General features: G+C 38.3%; 1 protein-coding gene across 1 annotated transcript in view; it reads right to left on the bottom strand.

Moving 5' to 3' along the window:
- Positions 1 to 2,281: 2,281 nt before the first annotated feature.
- Positions 2,282 to 23,574, bottom strand: part of IL2RA (interleukin 2 receptor subunit alpha) — a 39,649-nt gene continuing 18,356 nt past the window's right edge. Inside the window, exon 4 of the mRNA XM_056800644.1 lies at positions 2,282 to 4,634. Coding sequence (XP_056656622.1) covers positions 4,529 to 4,634 — 106 coding nt within the window. The 3' untranslated portion in view covers positions 2,282 to 4,528. The remainder of the gene's footprint in view (positions 4,635 to 23,574) is intronic.

The following is a 23,574-nucleotide window of genomic DNA, read 5'->3' as shown; positions in this document are numbered from 1 at the left end:
TAGATATACATACTGCCTTATGACTAAGAGAAGAAACCCTAGGAAGTGGAACAAGTAGTCCTCCAGTCCACTTGAGCCCCTGGGTATTATTCCCTTCCTTAGGAACAGAAGAATCAAGAACTATTACTTCTAGTCTACCTGAGTCATGATTTGGCAAAAAAAAAAGTTCCTAGCGCCAATGATCTCTTTAATTCACACCACCAGTCCTTCAACAAACTTCACCCATATGCCCAGTACAAAGAGAGGGTTTCCATAACCCTGAGTAGCTCTTTACATAGAGCAACCTCTTAGTTGACTATTTTGTGAGTTACCACACAGATCTTCCAGAAAACTTACTCCTCTCCTTCACTTCTTCTATGGCTCTGACAGGTTCTCTGATCTCTTGTCAATACTACTACAACTTTCTTATTGATTCTGCTAATGAAGAGCTACAACTCCTTCAAGAAATGTGCGGGTCTGATATCTCTCTCATTCTGGAACAAGTTGGATTTGAAGACAAGATGGAATCTGAAATGGGGTACCAGTAGAGGGCATGAGCAGCTTCTTCAACAGCCTCTGGGACAGCATTACCTGCACCCTCCAGAAGTGACTGAGGATATTGTGGGAAGGCACTGTTGAGTACTGGGGGAGTCTGGCACTTGCTTGGGCTGTTGTCACTTACTACCAGAGTTTGAACATAATGATATCTGGTTATAGCATAAAGCCTATTCCCAGACCCTCCTGGGACCCTAGGAAGTTGAGACTGTCCATTATTACATTAAAAAAAAACCCCAGATCTTCCATAGCAAGGAAGTATCTAAGTTCATATTTGAACCCAGTACCTCCTATATGTTGGCCTAGCTCTCAATACACTGAGCCACCTAGCTACTCCTGTCCTTTATTCTTAAAGTGAATGACTAGATGGTCAGTCAATGAGAGGAAATAAGAGGGACTCCTTTCTTGGCATACTAGGGCAGAACTGGTTCTTGTACCATGTTCATTGCAAATATAGGGCCCCAAGTTCATCCAACTCAGCCACAGCCCTTGCTCAGTACTCAAGGTCATACCTAGTTGTCCAATTGTCTGTGAGCATCAGATGTGCCACCCTCATGGCCCCTGGTACCAGACCATACATTTGCCTTGAATTCTTGGCTGAGGGCCACACTGATGACATCAAGCTCACTTGCTATGAGGCTATTGTTGCCTAGATTCTAGATCTTAGTTCAAGAGTATATAGCCTTCCCCTAAATAGGGGTCTCACATGCTTCATTGCCCAAGAAAGAAATTCTCAGTAGGCAGATTCCATACTTGAAAATTCCTTCCTTACCCTCTTTTTTTCCCTCCCTCCCTCCCTCCCTCCCTCCCTCCCTCTCTCTTCTTTCTTTCTTTCTTTCTTTCTTTCTTTCTTTCTTTCTTTCTTTCTTTCTTTCTTTCTTTCTTTCTTTCTTTCTTTCTTTCTTTCTTTCTTTCTTTCTTTCTTTCTTTCTTTCTTTCTTTCTTTCTTTCTTTCTTTCTTTCTTTCTTTCTTTCTTTCTTTCTTTCTTTCTTTCTTTCTTTCTTTCTTTCTTTCTTTCTTTCTTTCTTTCTTTCATCTTAGAACCAATATTGGTTCTAAGGCAGAAGAGCAGTAAGGGCTGGGCAATGGGGATTAAAAGACTTGTTCAGGATCACAGAGCTAGGAAGTGTCTAAGGTCAGATTTGAACTTAGGACCTCCCATCTCTAGATCTGGCTCTCAATACACTGAGCCACCCAGCTGTACCCCCCTCTTCCCCATTGGTTACTTTCTAAATGGTGACCTTAAATGAGGCATTCCTTGAGAACAAGGATGAAACAAGGGATTTTACCTATCTTGAGCTTATCCTATCATTACCCTATCATTGGTAGGGTGGCCCTTTTTGCTTGTTCTTGCTATATCTTAAGTAAATGTTTCTTTGTAAAAACTAATATGGGGGGGGGGCAGTTAGGTGACTCAGTAGATTGAGAGCCAGACACGGAAAGTCCTGAGTTCAAATATGACCTCAACTACTCCCCACCTGTTTAACCCTGGGAAAATCACTTAACTCCCATTGTCTAGACTTTGCTAGCTCTTCTGTCTTGGAACCAATACACAATATTGATCTTAAGACAGAAAGTAAGAGTTTTAAAAAACAAAATTTGACTGTTAATTGGTCAAATAGAACTAGGGTATAGGAGATCTGTAAAATTTGAGGAATACCATTTATTGGGGGCATGAATCAATGGCAGAAAGAATGGACTCTTCCCAAATCCTCTTGAGTTTAGTAGAGTACTCCAGGGCAGGTATGCAATGTAACATCTCTGGCTTTCAGATAGTTGGAACAGAGTAAGCACTGTGGCATTCTGTATTATAAAGGATAATTTATTTGTTTTAGCTAAGTAAATAAAGCAAGGGTAATACTTGATGCCCATACCAAAAAAGCATTGATTTAGTTTGAATAGAGGACTTGTGAGACTAAAAAAATTAGTTATATTTTTATTTATCTTGTGGACTAGTAGCTCCACACAGACAATTTTATTTAAAATAAGTAATTATGCTTGGAAATATTAAGACAAAAGGAACTCCAACTCACACATTTCTAAGGGGTTTTCTATATTAGTCAATATCAGTCTTATCAAACATCGTGAAATAGCGAATTAAGGACAGAGAGGTACAATTAACCAATTCATTGACTTAATTTATGTTTATAGGTCACTAATTACATTTAGTCACCTGCTGAGTGTAAAGTATTATGAGCAAACAGCCTGAGGGTTTCACAGATTGTCTTTGGCATGTCAGAAGGCCTCTGCCATGTTGAGTAGACCTTGTATAGCAAATTTAGGGGAGTCAGATAAGATGAAATAGCATGAAGGGGTTGAGAGCTTTATCATTAGAGGGAACACTAAAATCAATGCGATAACAGATATTTTGGTGTAGTGAGTTATAGTCTACTTCCAGTGATAATTATTTAAGATCCTTTGAGCCCTAAACTTCTATGACTGTAATCATAGTGCCCAAATGGATGTAGATGCTATGTAAAGTTATAAAGCTATGCCCCTTGACTTCTAGGAGCTTATAATCTGAGTAGCCGTTTCCATTAAAGACTAGGTAGAATCAAGCACAAAAAGGAACTGTATACTGAAAAGTCACTTGTCTGCAGCATTTAGTGTGTGTTTACCACAATTGGTTAATAATCAAACATTAAAAAATGCCTCTTAAGCCCAATTCAGTGTTCCATGTATTGGGGATTAAAAGAAAGAAATAATATTTACTCAAAGAGTTTGGAGAAACCGGGGTAGATCAAGGGGTGGGGTGAATTGGACTAAAAGGCAGGCATCACTTATATTTGGGTTGAGGTTTTCTTTGGTTGTGTCATTCTGTATTAGGAAGTTGGGGCAAAAATAAGGCAGTTCCCAAAACCTTTTATTTACACTCTTGGTAGTTTTGAAGATCACCATATTTATTAGATAGCAAATCTTCACTCATAAAAATAAGCTAGAGTATTTTGTAGCTAAGCAATACTTCCCTTTTCATTCAATAATTTAAAGTTTCAGATTTGACATCCACCAATTGGTGGCAGTAGGGTTATACAATAGGGTAGGAGCTATAGTTCTAGTTTTGCTTTTTAAAAAAATTATGTAACCTTGAGCAAATTACTTCCCCTCTCTTCATTGTCTCCTCCAGTTCTGAGATATAGATATTTATAAGCAATATATTTAGATATATTAAAAAAGGTCAAGAAAAGGGCACAAAGGGATCTTGTTATGGGACCAAAATGAAGGACATGCTCAAATACTGGAGATGAGAAGGAAGATGATGGAGTTGTGCTATAAATTTCAAGGATAGGCTAGAGATGAGGCATTAGGAGTTAAAAAAGGAAATCTAGGCAGCCAGGTGATTTAAAAATGGTCATTTTCCTCTCATTAGCTCCTAAGTCTGAGAATTTAGGTCACATTTGTTAACAATTATTGGATCCCCTTGAGAATGAAATGGGAGAATTTTTACTATGTGTTACATTTGGTGTGTGTATTTGTGTGTGTGTGCACCTGGGAGTCTTGTCTCTTACCCCCAAACCAGATGCAAATCTCTTTTAAGGCAGAGAGTGGGTCTTTTTTTATCTTTGACCTCATAAAGGCTTAGCACAATGCTCTATATATAGCCATTGGTTAATACACATTTTGTTGAGTGAATAAATATATGAATGAATGAATGAAACCAGAGGATAATATGACACTAAAAAGCAAGTTACTATTTTTAACTTAGCAAAGAACTCTTAATTTTTTCTTTCTCTCTACTGGGCCATGTTACCATACCAGCTTGCCATAACAGATGGATCAGGGGAAGGACTGTGCTTCAATGCTAATAGGGCAGCACAAAATTTATTCTGTAAAGCAATCTGGAGGGGTGCTGATCTTTGTTTTTGATGTAACTTTGGTGCTGTGTCTATCTTTTTAATCCAGGGGATCAAATTAACGAATACTTATGGAAGAGTTGCTGCCAACTATAGGTGGACAGTTAGCTTCTGTGATTGCTTCTTGGGGTGTCAGGGCACACTAAGCAGACAAGAGTCCTATAGGATGGTCAGCCACTTGGTTCTTGCCATAGCTTCTTACTTCTCTATTTTTGTTTTTTTCTTTGTCATGTTGTCTTCTCCTCCTCCTGCAGTGGTACAATACAAGCACTGTTATATGAAATAATATAATACAGTTCTAGATAAATTGCTATTCTCTATTCACATTATAAACAGAGGAAATTGAAATGAATTTAAAATTATAGATATTCTAACTTTAAATTCCACTCTAGGATACTGTTACTGCATGAACAGTGTCAATATTTGGCCACGAATTTTCCCCAAGTCTTCAGTGACTTACTAGACTAGAGGCCCAAACGGACTTTTTTCATTTGTTTTTCTTTATACTATTTTTTTACATATATTTTGTCTTCTGATTCATTCAGCATTAGTTCATATAGTTCTTTCTCTAAAAGTTTTTCATATAGTTTCATATAGTTTCTTTCTCTAAAAGTATTTTGTTACTTCTTTTGGTGCAATAATATTCAATTACATTTGTGTATAATTTAATAGGCATTCTATAAAAGATGGGAACCCTTTTAGTTTCTAGTTCTTTACACCTACAAAAAGATTTGCTATGAATATTTTATGCATGTGCACCATTTTCTTTCTTTGATTTCTCTGGGGCTCAGACCTAGTAGTGGTATTGCTAGGACAAAGGCTATGCACAGTTTTAAACTGTTTTCCAGATGGTTGGACCAATTCACAGCACTATCAACAGTTTATTACCATGGATGTTTCCACACTACACTTCCAGTAATTGTTATATTTTTTTTACTATCTATTATTATTATCTATTATCGATGAGAAGAAATTTTAGAGCTGTTTTAATTTTCATTTCTCCAAACATTAGTGATTTGGGGCCTTTTTATGTTTCTTGATAAGTGGGATTTTTTTCCTTTTGAGTATTGCCTGTTTGTATCCTTTGGTGGATTAGAGAACAGCTCTCATTCCTATAAATTTTCATGTCTTGGATAGAGACCATTATCAGAGAAATTTGTTGCCAAGATTTTTCTCAGGTATGCATTTCCCTTCTACTTTTAAATGCACTGATTTTGTTTATTCAAAACCCTAAAAATTTTATTTAATTCAAATTGTCCATTTTATCTACTGTGATTCTCTCATCCCTCATTTGGCCATGAACTCTTCCTTTAGCCTTATGTTTAAGAGATAACATCCTCATTGCTCCTCTAATTTGTTTATGATGCTACCATGACTGAATATTTGTTACAAGGATTTAATTTTTTCTCACCCCTATATACCCCCAACCCCATCTCCATTGGTATTGGTGTTGGTGGTAGGGAGGATGAAAAAGAAAGAAAGAAATGCTTGTTAATTAAATGAAATGAAAGCTATAGAACTTATCTTCTTACCATCTTTCTTGTTTATCTTTTTGTTAGTTATATAGATCTAAAGGGAATATTATCACTATCAATGTTTATACTTCTTTTGTCTATTTCTACTTGTAGTTTGATTAACTTTTCCTTTAAGTGCTTAGATCCTATACCAGTAAGTGAACATATATTAAATATTGTATTATTTCATCAACTATAGTGCCTTTAAGTATAATGTAGCTTTCTTGCTTATCTCTCTGAATGCTGTTTACTTTTGCTCTTGCCTTGTTTGAGATAAAAATTCCTGCTTCCTTGTATTCAACTGAGGCATAATAAATTATTCTCCAGCCCCTAATTTCATCTCTTTGTGGATTTTTGTTTTGTGTTTTTCTTGTGAACAATGTATTGCTAGATTCTTCTAATTAATCCTCTTCCATTTTTTAAAATTAAGGTATTTTTGTTTATTACATTATTTCCAAAACACAAGTAAAAACTTTTTAACATGTATTTTTTTTCACTTTAAACATTATTTTATTTGGTCATTTCCAAACATTATTCATTGGAAACAAAGATCATTTTCTTTTCCTCCCCGCCCCCCGCCCCCACCTCTACCATAGCCGACACACAATTCCACTGGGTATCACATGTGTTCTTGGTTTGAACCCATTTCCATGTTGTTGGTATTTGCATTAGAGTGTTCATTTAGCGTCTCTTCTCAGTTGTATCCCCTCCACCCCTGTAGTCAAGCAGTTCCCTTTCCTCGGTGTTTTTACTCTCACAGTTTATCCTCTGCTTGTGGATAATATTTTTTAGATCCCTGCAGATTGTTCAGGGACATTGCATTGACACTAATGGAGAAGTTCATTACCTTCGATTGTACCACAGTGCATCAGTCTCTGTGTATAATGTTTTCCTGGTTCTGCTTCTTTCGCTCTGCATCACTTCTTGGAGGTTGTTCCAGTCTCCATGGAATTCCTCTACTTTATTATTCCTTTTAGCACAATAGTATTCCATCACCAACATATACCACAATTTGTTCAGCCATTCCCCAATTGAAGGGCATCCCCTCATTTTCCAATTTTTGGCCACCACAAAGAGTGCAGCTATGAATATTCTTGTACAAGTCTTTTTACTTATTGTCTCTTTGGGGTACAAACCCATAGCTGGATCAAAGGGCAGACAGTCTTTTATCACCCTTTGGGCATAGTTCCAAATTGCCCTCCAGAATGGTTGGATCAATTCACAACTCCACCAGTAATGAATTAATGTCCCTACTTTGCCACATCCCCTCCAGCATTCATTACTTTCCTTTGCTGTCATGTTAGCCAATCTGCTAGGTGTGAGGTGATACCTCAGGGTTGTTTTGATTTGCATCTCTCTGATTATAAGAAATGTAGAACACTTTTTTCATGTGTTTATTAATAGTTTTGATTTCTTTGGCTGAGAACTGCCTGTTCATGTCCCTTACCCATTTATCATTTGGAGAATGGCTTGATTTTTTGTACAATTGATTTAGCTCTTTGTAACTTTGAGTAATTAAACTTTTGTCAGAGGTTTTTATGAAGATTGTTTCCCAATTTGTTGCTTCCCTTCTGATTTTAGTTACATTGGTTTTGTTTGTACAAAATCTTTTTAATTTGATATATTCCAGATTATTTATTTTGCATTTTGTGACTCTTTCGAAGTCTTGCTTGGTTTTAAAGCCTCTCCCTTCCCAAAGGTCTGACATGTATACTATTCTGTGTTCGCCAAATTTTCTTATAGTTTCCTTCTTTATGTTTAAGTCATTCACCCATTTTGAATTTATCTTGGTGTAGGGTTTGAGGTGTTGATCTAAACCTAATCTTTCCCACACTGTCCTCCAATTTTCCCAGCAGTTTTTATGAAATAGTGGATTTTTGTCCCAAAAGCTGGGATCTTTGGGTTTGTCATATACTGTCTTGCTGAGGTCACTTACCCCAAGTCTATTCCACCGATCCTCCTTTCTGTCTCTTAGCCAGTACCAAATTATTTTGATGGCCGCTGCTTTGTAATATAGTCTGAGATCTGGGACTGCAAGGCCCCCTTCCTTTGTATTTTTTTCATTATTTCCCTGGATATCCTTGATCCTTTGTTCTTCCAAATGAACTTTGTTATGGTTTTTTCTAGATCAGTAAAAAATTTTTTTGGAAGTTCCATGGGTATGGCACTAAAGAGATAGATGAGTTTGGGTAGGATGGTTATTTTTATTATATTGGCTCATCCTACCCATGAGCAGTTAATGTTTTTCCAATTGCTCAAGTCTAGTTTTAGTTGTGTGGAGAGTGTTTTGTAGTTGTGTTCATAAAGTTCCTGTGTTTGTCTCAGGAGATAGATTCCCAAATATTTTATTTTGTCTAAGGTAATTTTGAATGGGATTTCTCTTTCTAGTTTTTTCTGCTGAGCTGTGTTGGAGATATATAGAAATGCTGATGACTTATGTGGGTTTATTTTGTATCCTGCAACTTTGCTAAAGTTGTTGATTATTTTGATTAGCTTTTTGGTTGAATCTCTAGGATTCTTTAAGTAGACCATCATGTCATCTGCAAAGAGTGATAACTTGGTCTCCTCATTGCCAATTTTAATGCCTTCAATTTCTTTTTCTTCTCTAATTGCCACTGCTAGTGTTTCTAGTACAATGTCAAATAATAGAGATGATAATGAGCATCCTTGTTTCACTCCTGATCTTAATGGGAATGCATCTAGTTTATCCCCATTGCAGATGATATTAGTTGATGGTTTTAGATATATACTGTTTATTATTTTTAGGAACGACCCTTCTATTCCTATGCTTTCTAGTGTTTTTAATAGGAATGGGTGTTGTATTTTATCAAAGGCTTTTTCCGCATCTATTGAGATAATCATGTGATTTTTGTTGGTGTGCTTGTTGATGTGGTCAATTATGTGGATGGTTTTCCTAATATTGAACCAGCCCTGCATCCCTGGTATAAATCCTACTTGATCATGGTGAATGACTCTTCTGATCACTTGCTGGAGTCTTTTTGCAAGTATACTTTTTAAGATTTTTGCATCTATATTCATTAGGGATATTGGTCTATAGTTTTCTTTCTCTGTTTTTGGCCTGCCTGGCTTTGGAATTAGTACCATGTTTCTGTCATAAAAGGAATTTGGTAGAACTCCCTCTTTGCTTATTATGTCAAATAGTTTGTATACTATTGGGGTTAGTTGTTCTTTGAATGTTTGATAGAATTCACTGGTGAATCCATCAGGCCCTGGGGATTTTTTCTTAGGAAGTTCTTTGATAGCCTGTTGGATTTCTGTTTCTGACATGGGATTATTTAAGAAAACTTTCTTCTTCTGTTAGTCTAGGCAATTTATATTTTTGTAAATATTCATCCATATCACCTAGGTTGGTATATTTATTGCCATATAGTTGGGCAAAGTAGTTTTTAATGATTGCCTTAATTTCCTCTTCATTGGAGGTGAGGTCCCCCTTTTCATCCTTGATACTGTTAATTGGCCTTTATTCTTTCCTTTTTTAAATTAGATTGACCAGTACTTTGTCTATTTTGTCTGTTTTTTTCAAAGTACCAGCTTCTAGTCTTGTTTATTAGCTCAATAGTTCTATCACTTTCGATTTTATTAATTTCTCCCTTAATTTTTAGGATCTCTAGTTTGGTTTTCTTCTGGGGGTTTTTAATTTGTTTGTTCTCAAGTTTTTTGATTTGCATTTCCAATTCATTGATCTCTGCCCTCCCTAATTTGTTAATATATGCACTCATGGATATGCATTTTCCTCTAAGTACTGCTTTGGCTGCATCCCATAAGGTTTGAAAGGATGTCTCACCATTGTCATTTTCCTCAATGAAATTATTAATTGTTTCTATGATTTCTTCTCTAACTAACCGATTTTGGAGTATCATATTATTTAATTTCCAATTAATTTTTGATTTGGGTCTCCATGTACCCTTTCCGATCAATATTTTTATTGCTTTATGATCTGAAAAGACTGCATTTATTATTTCTGCTTTTCTGCATTTGAGTGCCATGTTTCTGTGACCTAGTGTATGATCTATTTTTGTGAATGTGTCATGTGGTGCTGAGAAGAAGGTGTATTCCTTTTTGTCCCTATTTATTTTTCTCCATATGTCTATTAACTCTAATTTTTCTAAGATTTCACTCACATCTTCTACCTCTTTCTTATTTATTTTTTTATTTGATTTATCTAAATTTGATAGTGGTTGGTTCAAGTCTCCCACTAATATGGTTTTACTGTCTATTTCCTCCTTCAATTCTCCTAGTTTCTCCATTAAAAATTTGGATGCTATACCATTTGGTGCATACATGTTGATTAGTGATATTTCCTCATTGTCTATACTCCCTTTTAACAGAATATATTTACCTTCCCTATCCCTTTTGATCAGGTCTATTTTTGCTTTGGCTTTGTCAGATATCATGATTGCAACTCCTGCCTTCTTTCTATCAGTTGAGGCCCAAAAGGTCTTACTCCACCCTTTAATTCTAACCTTGTGAGTATCAACCCACCTCATATGTGTTTCTTGAAGACAACAAATGTAGGGTTTGGGGTTCTAATCAAATCTGCTATTTGTCTACGTTTTATGGGTGAGTTCATCCCATTCACGTTCAAAGTTATGATTGTCACTTGTGGATTCGCTGGCATTTTGATATCTTCCCCTAGTTATGACCTTTCTTCTTTAGCTATATCCTTTTGAACCAGTGATTTACTTTAGGTCCACCCCCCTAGTCCCCTCCCTTGATATGCTTCCCTTTCTATCCCCTCCATTTTTATGCTCCCTTCTCCTCCCCCCTCTCCTTCCATTCCTTTTTATACTCTCTTCCCCTTCCCCCTCCTTGATTTTCCTTTCTTTCTTACCCTGTTGGATAAGATAGAATTCAGGATTCCACTGGATCTAGATGTTCTTCCCTCTCAGATTTGATTTCACTGAGAGTAAGGTTTAAGTAATTCCATTTCATGCTCTCTTCCTCTCCTTCTCATATGAGAGTTCTTTCCCTCCCCTTCCCATGTGTATCTTTGTATGGGAAAGATTATTCTATTTGGTCCCCCCCCCCCATTTCTTGAAGTAAATGTTAGTATTATCGACAATTCCCCCCCCTTTTCTTTCTTTGCCCCCCTTTCACCAAATCATCTTGATGCCCCAGTCTTTTTCTATGCATGATTCTTCTAACTACTCTTATGATGCATACAATTTTTGATAGTTACACAATACATTTCTCCCACATATTAATATATATAATTTAATATAAATGTAGTCCTTATAGAAGAGAGTTTGACTTAAAGAAAAATATAAGATTCATCTCCTTTTCCCTGTCTTTCATATTTACCTTTTCATGTTTCTCTTACTTTCTGTGATTGGATATCAAATTTTCCACTAAGTTTTGGTCTTTTCTTAGCAAATGCTTGGAAATCTTCTATTTTGTTGAATGCCCATACTTTCCCCTGGAAGTATATAGTCAGTTTTGCTGGATAGTTGATTCTTGGTTGGAGACCCAGCTCTCTTGCCTTTCTAAATATCGTGTTCAATGCTTTGCGGTCTCTTAGTGTGTTAGCCACTATGTCCTGTGTGATCCTTATGGGAGCCCCCCCCTATATCTGAAGCTCCTCTTCTTGGCTTCTTGTAGGATTTTCTCCTTTTATTGGAAGCTCTTGAATTTGGCGATTACATTCCTGGGGTTGTCTTTTGGGAATTTAGTATAGAGGGTGTTTTATGAACCCTTTCTATTTCTATTTTGCCCCCTTGCTCTAGAACTTGTGGGCAATTTTCTTCTATAATCTCCTGTAGAATAGCATCAAGGTTTTTGTTTATCTCTGTTTTTTTGGGGAGACCAATAATTCTGAGGCTGTCTCTTCTTCCTCTGTTTTCCAAGTCTGTGACCTTTTCAGTGAGATATTTTATGTTTTCTCCTAATTCATTAATTTTTTGGCTTTGTTTTATTGATTCTTGCTATTTTGTAATCTCGCTGTCTTCCATTTGCTTAATTCTGGTCGTTAGGGACTGGTTTTGCTTTTCAGCTTTGTCTGCCCTTTTATTAGATGCTTCCAGCTCTTTCTCCAGTCTTGTCTATCAGACTGATGATCTCTTTCTCCCATTTTTCTTTCCACAAGGTTTCCATCTTTTGGGCATGCTCACTGTCTTCCAGTTGCTTAATTCTGGTCGTTAGGGACTGGTTTTGCTTTTTCAGCTTTGTCTGCCCTTCTATTAGATGCTTTCAGCTCCTTCTCCAATTGTGAAGTCTTGTCTATCAGACTGCTGATCTCTTTCTCCCATTTTTTTCCCAAAAGGTTTCCATCTTTTGGGTAAGCTCCAGTTTGAGATCCTCCAGAGCTTGTTGATAGTTTCCATTTTGGGAGGCATGTTCTGATTTTGTTTGGATTTCATCCTCATTCTCTTCTTTTCCTTGGTAACTCCTTCCATAAAAGTTTTCAATAGTCACTTTTCCTCCCTTTCTTCTTGGAGGCTTGATTTTGGGCCATGTGAGCCATCCCTTTGGTGGTTTTATTCCATTTTCTTTTTTGGTCTGGGGTCTGGGTGATATGGGCGGGTTTTCTGTGAATTTAGTTTGCCTCAGACTAGTTTTTCCCAGCCTCCGAGGTTTCTTAGAGAGCGGGGCCCCTGTGTTCAGCCCAACTGCCCAGGCGATCAGAGTGGCCTGCCGAGGTGTTCAGCTCTGCCCAGGTGCTCAGCGCAACTGCCGCAGAGTTCAGCTCCCCAGCCCCCTGTGATCAGCGCAGGATTCTCCCGTGAAACCACCCTGAGAGGTCATTTACTTGCAGTCTTTAGATCCCAAGGACCCTGGTGTGCCTCCCTAGACAGAGACGCTCCTCACTCACTCGCTGTCCCAGTGAGCGCTCTGATAGCTTACTCTGGTTTGGGGGGGGTAGAGGTTGGGGGGGTAGGCTCAGTTCACATTTTTGTGTGAGCTTTTCCTCCTCCTTATAGTGTGGAAATGTTCAAACCCCACGTACCTTCGTTTCTGTGGGGTACTGGAGAGTCCCTTCATTCTTCCAAAGATGATTTTTATGCTCTTTTGAGGTAGTCTGTTTCGTTCAGTGCCGGGGAGGGGAATCGAGTCGTGTCTAGATTGCAGCCATGTATACCCAGAAGTCTTCAATCCTCTTCCATTTCATGGGTATTTATTCACATTAAAAGCTATGATTGGTAATTAGGTGTTTTCCTTCATCATATTCATTATAATTTCCCCTTTCTTACTTCTCCTCAACGAAAATTAGAAAAACAAGAGAACAGAATCTATACCAATAATGTATAAATGGTTCCACTTCTCTGCCTCATCTCTCTTCTCTTAGCCCATATCCCACTCTCTAGTTCTTTTTCTTTCTCTCCTTTTAATCCCTCTTTATAACCTGACCTCCATAGCTTGAATTTATTTTTGCTTTTGAATGTATTCTTTCCACTTCCACTTCTCCCTTTTTCTGTCCCTATTATAAGAATGAGATATTAAAAGATATAGTTTGACAAGATAAATTTTATAGGTTTGAGACATTGGAATATTTGTCTATAGATCTGCAGAGAGGCTTAAGTAGTGAATTCTGTGCAAGTCTTATAATGAAAGGAGAAGGGGGAGTTATGAATGAAGGAATGACAGTTAATCCCTGATTGTTGTGGCAATTAGCTAGCTTCTTCCCTCTCTCTGACCATAGCCTTGGATTTGAGAAGAAAATGAATAGAAACCTTGAAATATCTTGGTACTTTCCAATTTGTCTACTTTGGGAAACACCAAGAAGAAAACCAGTTTTCTATCTGCTATTGACAACATTTGGTTTGAAGAAGAAATCACAGGAAATCCTGATTGATTAGAATCTGAATCTCACCTCAGAGCTATACTCTGCTCAGTGAGCCTCTGATATTTTGGCTAACCATCTTTGCTTACTTGGAGACAACCTCAATATAGATATTTTTTACTTATATATAAGGATTTAGTTAGTTTAATCAGATAGTATTTTGGGGATTTAGTTATTGATAAGGGGTTTTATAGAATGGCTTGGGTGAATTCCTAAGGCAGAAGAATTTCATCTTGCAATGAAAGGAAAGTGGGCGGAGAATCTAGTTCCCTTAGAGTTAAGGCATCCTGCTTATAGTAATCCTTATATTTAACTATAATAAAAACAAATATCATTTATATGTATATTAGTCTCTGTAACCACCTGTGGTTATGAATTAATATTTTCATGGGTGGACACCCGAGGAGATTGGAAAATGAGGGAAAATGGGTAAAGGGTAGAGAGAGGAAGAGAGACAAAGGAATAAAGACTCAGAGACAAGGAGTTAAAAAACATGGGCTCCATCATACTTGCTCCTCTGATGGTATTGAGAGACAGTGATCTGCACAAGTCCCCAAAATTTTATTGGAGAATTTAGGAATGTGGAGAGGAAGGTAGCTAATGAACATGTGACATGGCATAGGTTTTAACATTGGCTCAATTGACAATCACGTCATCAAAGAGGAGGAGGTTAATCAAACATGTGACTTGGTAAGGAGTGTGGTCTAACAATAAGGTAGCTAGTACCCTGTGGCAGCTAATGCCCTGCCCAGGAATTCTTTTGACCTTTGGACTGAAGATTTGGAAATACAATGATCAATAAGTAACATGACCCTGTGTCTGGTATAGGAATACTTAGGTTACAAATCAATACATCAATAATACTTTCAACATGATTATATACCTGGGATACTACAGTCTCTAAGGCAGTTTGTGCGGTGAGCCCAGTTAAGGAAGGTTCACTTGTGAACTTTCTTTCAAGGAGGAGAAATGGGATACTTTGTAGACACAAGCCAAAGTATCTAGTCAGTCTCCATTATAATAATACATTTTATAGTCATAATATTACATTTTTGGTGAATTTTCATAGGACAAGAACCGTAGAAAACTTGATTTTTACAAGCCAACTAGTTTGTTAGAATCTTTCCCTGTCAGCCACATAGAATTGCAGTTCTGGTGAGAGCTGCAACAGAGGGCACTATTTTGTAACAGTGGCTGAGCTTCCCAGCAGCTAGTAACTTAGCTAGCTGATTCAAACCACAATCTGTGTGCTGTTTTAAGCCTTGTGTAACAAATATAAAAAACAAAATGTAGCAATTTCTTTGGCAACTAGCTTTTATACCAAATTTTTTCTTAATAACTATGCCTGAATACATATATGATGGAATAGGTTATGAGGTCCTAATGCCAATACTGTCTATGACTCTACAGCGAGCAATCTCTTATACCCCATTGTTAATTTTGATCCTGGCCTTTCTCTACATGATGGAAAAAGCTCTGGTAGCTATTTTCAAATGGTAGATGATTAATATCCAAAATACCATTGGGAAGAATGAAATGAAACTTGAACTGCAATATCTTAGACCTAAGTTAGACCAGATGGAGACTCAATATAAAGAATTAGCAAAGGCAAAAGAGACAGTGCAAGTAATTGAAGAATAAGAGGCAGCTAAGTTAGAGGGTACAAAAAAAACCCCAAATGCACCAACTAAACTCCAGCTAGAAACAGATGCCCTAGAGAATATACCTGCACATATGTTCCCCTTAAGAGAAGTACTTATGGTTTCCTCAGATATGGGAATCTGGCATGTCAAAGCCCACCAAAGATTCACACAAGCAGACCTTGAAGACATAAAAAAGAGTACTCCAAAATTTGAGGAAGAGCCTATAGGAGTGGTTAAGCAGTTTAAGAGAATTTTCAAAATCTTTGACCCCTCATACTTGGATTTTGATATTCTTATGGATGAGGTTCTGCAAAATGGGAGAAAGAGCAGATAAATAAAGAGACTAATAAGAACTGCAGACTTTCCAGCAGGCCAGAATGAGACCCAGATTGGGAACCCAACTCTGTTGCATCTTACAGGGAACTTTGCACAGCCAGGGAAGCCATTATAGAGACCATGATTTTGAATTCCAAGTGCCCAGGGACTTGATCTAAGTTTGAATGATTGAGACAAGAGGTGGGAGAGACTCCATCAAGTTTTCTGGACTGTGTCATAGAATCTGCAGAAAAATGGATTGGTCTGGATTTGCTTACTGAGGACACTATCAGTCACATCTGTAGGTAATTTGTCAAAAATGCTTTGTAGCAGCTGTCCAAACTGGTTTGACATGGGTTTGGATGAACTTAAAAGAGTTGCAACACACACACACACATATATATTAAAATGTATATATATATATATCTCAAGATAACAAAAACAGACAGTCTGATGAGAAAATGATGTCATAGATAATTTGACTAGAGAGATAAAAGACCTTAAATTGAAATTAAAAGCAAATGAAGTCCAACAAGATAAGACAGTGACTGCAATGAAGACTTATAGACCACCTAGGAATAATTAAATGTTAGGGGTGTATGGGGTGCTCAAGGAGGGGTAGTATCTCTGGTATGGAGGGCTTGTTGTGCCCTCCTAGGGCAGCTCGCCAACCTCTGACCCTCACCTGACACCCAGCTCTCACTTGTGGCTCCTAGTAGCTGCTAGCATGCGGCAGCGGCCACACTCCAGGCAATGGCTTCGACAGGCCGGCTAAACCTTGTGAGGGTAGTCATCGGGTCGTAGACCCCTGGTGAACCAGGGCTTTGCTCACCCAGGATGTGAAGACTGCTTCGGCTGAACAGATGGAAGAAACCAATAAGAAGGTTCAACGGCTGAGATGGTGACGCAACAAAGCACTGTGGAGTGCTTAGGGCGTGTTGGAGCACAGAAGACAACATGGCCATCCAATGCAGCTGAGGAAGTCTCCAGGTGTAATGATTTTTCGTGCCATTGGACCCAGGCTTCCAGCGCCGAGAGAGTGGGACTTTTCCCACTGTGCATTGACTTTTCCACTTAAATCTCCTTCACGCACAAGTGTCTTTGTGCACGCTCATCTATTCATAGATGAAAGTGCACAAAGACGATCGTCATCCTCGGTTACTGAGAGACTACTACTAGGCAATATAGGTAAAACCCACCCAGGTGCTATCTTTGCAACAGATCTGGCCACATGATGAGGGACTGTAGATTCAGAGCACAATTCTCAGGACAGAGTTACAGAGGAAACCAAGGAAGTTGTTTTAATAACTATAATGGGTTCAGGCAGAATAATTATAGATTTAATAACTGGTTTAGTAATGGGTTTGGCAATGCATTCCAGAGACCAAATTTCATAAACTACTGTGAAGCTGGATGCTGCCACAATTCACAGCAAGCCCCAGACCTGAACACCATGCAGGAGTATATTAAATCGGATGCTCATTTTAAGTATTCCCGGGGATCTGGTGGGAATGCCCAGAAACTTGAAATGCAAAAGCGTGCAAGTGTATTATGAAGGTGTGAACAGGACAGTATAGTAAAAGGATTACAATATGGGAATAATGAAATGGAACTGATAGGAAATGAGATAGAGAATGCTTACAATGAAATTAGCAGTGAGAGTTTTGAACCCTGGAAAATTCGTGGAGCAGAAACAAATGGGGAATTGGAGTGTGAAGGACAGGGAAAAAAAACCCAAGGGTCCTTGATCCTAGTATCCTAGCACCTGTGATACCTATACATTTTCCAGAGAACAGCACAGAACCCCATATGACCCTAAAACTAGGAAGAGAGTATTATGATTGTCTTTTGGACACAGGTGCTGCCAAGTCAGTGTTGCAGAAATCCCCTGAGGAGTTCAAACCAATGAGTACTATGGAAGTAGTGAGTGTGATGGGAAAACTACAGAGAGTCAAAAAGCTAGAATCAAGAATGATTTCCCTAGGACCTTTAAGTGTGGAACATTCCTTTCTCCTAATGCCAAATTCACCTATGAATTTAGTAGGCAGGGTTTTTCTTTTTAAATTAAGGGCTACAATACAATGTACACCAACTGGAGATATTTCTTTACAACTTCCAGAAGTATCCCTGAGTCTTTTTCCTGTACTATTTTTGAATACAGTAGAGGCAGAGGGGGAAGGAGGTAACATTTATCCAATACCAGATGATATCTCACATGAACTTTAGGCCATGCATTCTACAGATGTGGGTTTATTAAAATCAGCAACCCCTGTTAGGGTGGTGATGAAGGGAGATCCTGCACCATGCATTGCACAATATCCATTGAATAAAGAAGCTATTTTTGGTATCACTCCCATAATCAAGTCATTATTGCAGTAAGGAATCCTAGTACCATTACTACACACCCACCCCAATTTTACCAGTGAAGAAACCCAAGCTAGATGAAAATGGGAGAATAACTTATAGATTTGTCCAAGATCTGAGAGCTATCAATGATCACGTAGTAAAGTCTTTTGTGCCAAGTCCTGCAATGATCATCTCCTTGATCCCAAGTAATGCAAAATATTTTACCATGGTTGACTTATATTCTGCTTTCTTCCCTATACTAATACACAAGGACTCACAAAAGATATTTGAATTTATGTGGCAAGGAAATCAATTCTCCTTGTGTTACTTGCCACAGGGATTCTGCAAAAGTCCTTTATTTTCCCAAATCTTAAATAAAAAGCTAAAAATATATACATTTTAAAAGATAGCAAGCTGATAATTTTGTAGATGACCTACTTCTATCTTTTCCATCTGCAAAAGTGTGTCAGAGGGGGAGCAAATATCTTTTATGTGAATTGTGCAAGAGGGGACACCATATCAAAAGCTAAACTGCAGTGATGTCTTCCTTGTGTTGAGTACCTTGGGTTTGTGCTGTCTGAGGGGGCCCAGAAGCATTTCCAAAAAGAGAGTAGCAGATATACAGAAGCTGAGTGCCCCTAAGATCTGTTGGGAAGATAGACCCCTACCTCCTTATCCTTGATTGGATTTTAGTAATAGTGATAAGTGGATAAGTTAGAGATAATCAATAGTGTGAGTTTAGAATAATTATAGAGTGATTTGTATGATACTCATTATGATGAACTAGGTGAACTAGGGCTTTGCTCACCCAGCATGTGAAGACTGCTTCGGCGGAACAGGAGGAAGAAACCAACAAGAAGGTTCAACGGCTGAGATGGCAATGCAGCAAGGCACTGTGGAGTGCTTAGGGCGTGTTGGAGCACAAAAGACAACACAGCCATCCAATGCAGCTGAGGAAGTCTCCAGGTGTAACGACTTTTCATGCCAATGGACCCAGGCTTCCAATGCCGAGAGAGTGGGACTGTCTCTGTGCATCGACTTTTCCACTTAAATTTTCAAGCACAGGTGTCTTTGTGCACAAAAACGCCCAAAGACAATCATCTTCCTTGGTCTGAGAGACAACCAACCTAACCATTATGATATAATCAGTAGAGTTTATGATTTATAGATTTTATAGGATTAGATTTTATAAGATAAGATTTTAGAAGACTAAGTTTTATAGAAATGTAGGATTTATAAGGATTTCTTACTCAAGCATAAAAACAGCTTCTAAGGGGATTTCAACCCCTCCCTATGCTTGTATTTCTCCTTTTCCATATATTGCTGACACTCTAAATCATGACCAAAACTTGTGATAAACATCTTGTGCCTTTCCTGATTTGGAAATATACCTCTGATTCAGAGGTAGTGGTCAGTGCCCACCCAATAAGGATATTATGGTATTGTCTTGTGACTTGACCTTAAGACATCTGTGGGCATAGCTAGTCAAAGTTGACCAATCATCCTTGTAGTTAGGCAACAGTTTCTAAAAAAGGTATGCGTGATGCTACATCTTGTGATGTCATCCTTGTACGGAAATTATTCATTTTGTTATGATTTGGGTATATAAACCAGGTCTCCTCCTCTGGGCGTTGTCTCTTGCTGGGGTCTGTCTATGTAACACATGCAAGAGAACATTTTTATTGGAGGACTTGGCCCTCTTCCAATAAACTCTAGCTTTCTACCTCGACTTGGAAAAATTTGGATCTTTGACTTTATTTACCCAATGTCGATATTGGGGTGGTGAGCTTCTTCTGCTCAACAGACCAAAAGCCAACTTAGAGCCATCTTGGGAACCATGGGTTTTTGCAGGCAGTGGATATCAAATTATGGGGAATTTACAAAACCACTGACTGCTTTGACAAAAGATGCCATTGAAAAGATGCCAAGTTAGAACCATTGAAGTTATGACCAGATCATTTGCAAACAATTGCAAAGTTAAAGGAAGCTATATTATCTGCTCCTGCTCTTGGTATTCCAGATTACTCAAAGCCATTCCCAATCTTTGACCATGAGTAGAAAGGAGTAGCTTCAGGGGTGTTAATGCAGACCGTATGGCCAAACCATGGTCCTATTTCATATTACTCTGGCAAACTTAATCCCATAGCCACAGGAATAGCTCCATGCTTATGAGGGGCTGCTGCAGCTGTATTGCTTGTTACAAAAGGTTTCATATTAGGTTGTTCACTGACAGTTTATTGCTTTCATGAAGTTGAAGCACTTTTGCTAAAATGCAGGACACAGGCATTTTCAGACCAATACCTGGCAAAATAGGAAATAGTACTTTTGAGGAATGAGAACATAACACTCAAAAGATGCAATGCTTCAAATCCAGCTACACTGTTGCCTCATTTACCAATGCAGAGCCATTGCATGACTATGAAACTGAAATCAAAAGTTTTATATGTTTCTTATTACTCTTCTTCTGGGATTACTTTCTGGACTCCTATAACATAGTATTTCTTCATTGAGTTAGGTGTTTTCTTTTGTTTACTCATGTAACTCTTGTTATTTGTTACTCATGTAACTCTTGTTACTTGTTACTTGTTACTCATGTAACAGGAGACTCACTAATTAGATCCTTTTCCTGTCAATATGTGCAAGGGATCCATTAGAAGTTCTGGACATCCATAGCACTATGAACTTCCAGAAGAATGCCCATCAAACATCCAAGTTGGTACTGTGCACATATTTTCAGGACTATTGGTTATTTCTCTAATACACTCATGTCTCTAGTCTCAGTTCCCGAGTAGTGACTTTGTGATTGTAAGGTTCTATCCTATTTTACACTATTGATTGGGGTGGATGCATCCAGTTCTCTCTCACTGCATTTTTACATAACCCAAACCTGGGACAAAGAGTTAGTTTTTGAGCAACTATCAAGCTCTGCCTTCTGCCTCTTCTCCTAGTGACTTAACACAGTTGCTATTCTCCTTTCTGCCTCTGTCTCATTCCTGTTCTGCTCAGTCAACAAGTAGTAGCTGACCTTTTCCCATACAAAATATAGTTGAAATTTGAGATCATCTCAGGAATATGCCTTGGGAGTCCTAGCATTAACTGCCTAAGGATGCTCTGTCTTATCTCTATCACCTTGTATATTTATCTGTTGGGAGCTGGCTTTGACAACCAATATATCTCTCACAGTTTAGGACTGAAATTCCACTGGATTCAGGAGAATTCATTCATGCTGTCTTCAGGACTCTGACATGCACTTAAATAAAGTACACATAGGCTTCTGGCCATCTTATCTTAGAATGGATGGAGCAGTTTATTAGTGTTTCCTTTAAATTTTTAAAAATTAGGCCATTTCTTCATTTGGTTCTCTTTAAAATATATTCTGGGTGGGAGCAGATGGGCAGCTCAGTGGATTGAGGGTCAGGCCCAGAGACAGGGGGTCCTAGGTTCAAACCTGGCCTCAGACACTTCCCAACTGTGTGACCTTGGGCAAGTCACTTGACCCCCATTGCCTAGCCCTTAGCATTCTTCTGCCTTGGAACTAATAATACACAGTACTGATTCCAAGATGGAAGGTAAGGGTTTTAAAAATATTTTCTGGATGTATTTCTTAAAGGATCTAGGTTTTTCTAGAATATTTCACGTTGTCAACATTTCTAGGAGTCATTTAGTGATTTTCCCAATGTGACACAAGTAGTAAGTGGCAGATTTAGGACATGAACACATATTGTTCCCTCATTTCAAATGCAAAACTCTTAAAATTATAATACCGTGCCTCCTTCCAAATCAGTTGTCAAATATTGTGCATTCCACCTCCTCAGCACTTCCCATATCAGTTTCCTCCTTTCTACTCACTCAGTTCTCCTCCTCCTCTTTCCTTTGGGCTATTATAATATGTTCCTAATTGGTCACTCTGCATTCAGTCTCTCCCTTTTGCTCTTCATTTTTTCACACCACTGCAAAAATCATAAGCTTAAAGCCCAGGTCTGACCATGCCACCCTACCCTTTAAGAAGCAACAGTGTCTTCCCATTGCCCCTGAAATAAAATATAAACTTGATTATTTGGCCTTTATACTCTAATTCCATTCTTACTGTCCCTGCCTGCCTGTATGATTTTTCACTTCATCTTCTATTCTAGGTATTACTTATATAATAGAGGAAGACAGACATCCATGGCACCATTAAGGTGCATTTGCTTTTCATAGGGACTCTTTTATTTTTGTTTTTCTCCCAGGTATATGGCTGCAGAGCTAATGCTCTTCATAATTTAGGACCAGCCTATCTGAGGTTGTGAAGATTGGTTTGACTGGTGCATTCTCAGTCCTCCACTTTCCCACCCACTCAAAATGAATTTTTTAAGGGTAATAATCCCAGAGACTTGGAATTAACTCCTTCCCCCCCCACCCCATTCTTTTTCTTTCCAAGGGAGTGGAAGATTCTATATCTAAATACTTATCACAGTGATAGAACTCAGAAGGAGGAAGGGTGATGGAGGCAAACTTAAAACCAGCTAGTTTGCCCAGTAATTGCCTAATATATGGCTGCATAAAGGGATGCCATTACAGAGACAAAAAGAGGACTTGCACTGTTCTTGTGACATTCATGACAGTAGGAGTGCTGTCATACTGGTTTTTTGCTCCTGTCAAGGAGATTTACAAACTCCCTAAAAGTAGTTAGTTTGGAAGGTTTATCTTCCATATGCTACCACGATAAGTGTCAGAGTGAGGGGAAGGGAGACAGGCAGCAATTTATATATATATATATATACTCTTGCCTTCTGTCTTAGATCAATACAGTGTATTGGCTCCAAGGCAGCAGGCAATGGGGACTTTCCCACAGTCACACAGCTAGTATGTGTCTGAGGTCATATTTGAACCAAAGGCCTCCTGTCTTTGAGCCTGACTCTCAAACCACTGAGCCACTAAGCTGCCCCTTGGCAGCAATATTTTGTTAACAGATAAGTTCAGGTGAAAAGAGTAGGTATGTCTCTTTTAAGAGCTCCTGTTTTTAGTGGGAAATCAGGAAGACCTCCCCTATTTCTCTCTTGTTTGGTGGTCTAGATATAAAGACAAATATACAGATAATTTGGCAAGGGAAGTGGGGCAAATGAGAAGATGATGACTAGGAGAACCCAAGGAGGAGGAGAAGAAAAAGGTAGAAAATATTTTGCTTATATATAAGAAACCAGTTGGGCAAAGGTTACAGTTCCTTTAAGAGATGACTCTGTGAAAGGGAAGTCAGAAAACATCAAGGACTTCCCATTTCCCAAAAAGTCATGTCGTGATGATTGCTAGATCACAGAATACCCCCTTCCCCACACAATAATCCATAGCCACTAACACCTTGTGACAAAAATGAAGAGATGTAAGTGGCCTCCCAAGGCAGTGTCAATACAGAGAACTTTAGGAAGATTAGTTAGGTAGTTGGTTAAGCAGGATAAGGGAAATAAACTAGAGGATTGGGACAAGGAGGGTCCAGGATATCTCACTTTTAACACATATCACAGGGGAATCCTAAGTAGAGGCAGCAAAAGTTCAGACCTGTGAAAACCTTCCTTACCAATTATAAACTAAATGC

The sequence above is a fragment of the Monodelphis domestica genome, chromosome 5 (assembly GCF_027887165.1).
Source record: "Monodelphis domestica isolate mMonDom1 chromosome 5, mMonDom1.pri, whole genome shotgun sequence".
Taxonomy (NCBI): Eukaryota; Metazoa; Chordata; class Mammalia; order Didelphimorphia; family Didelphidae; genus Monodelphis; species Monodelphis domestica.
This window is presented reverse-complemented; position numbering and strand designations above follow the sequence as displayed.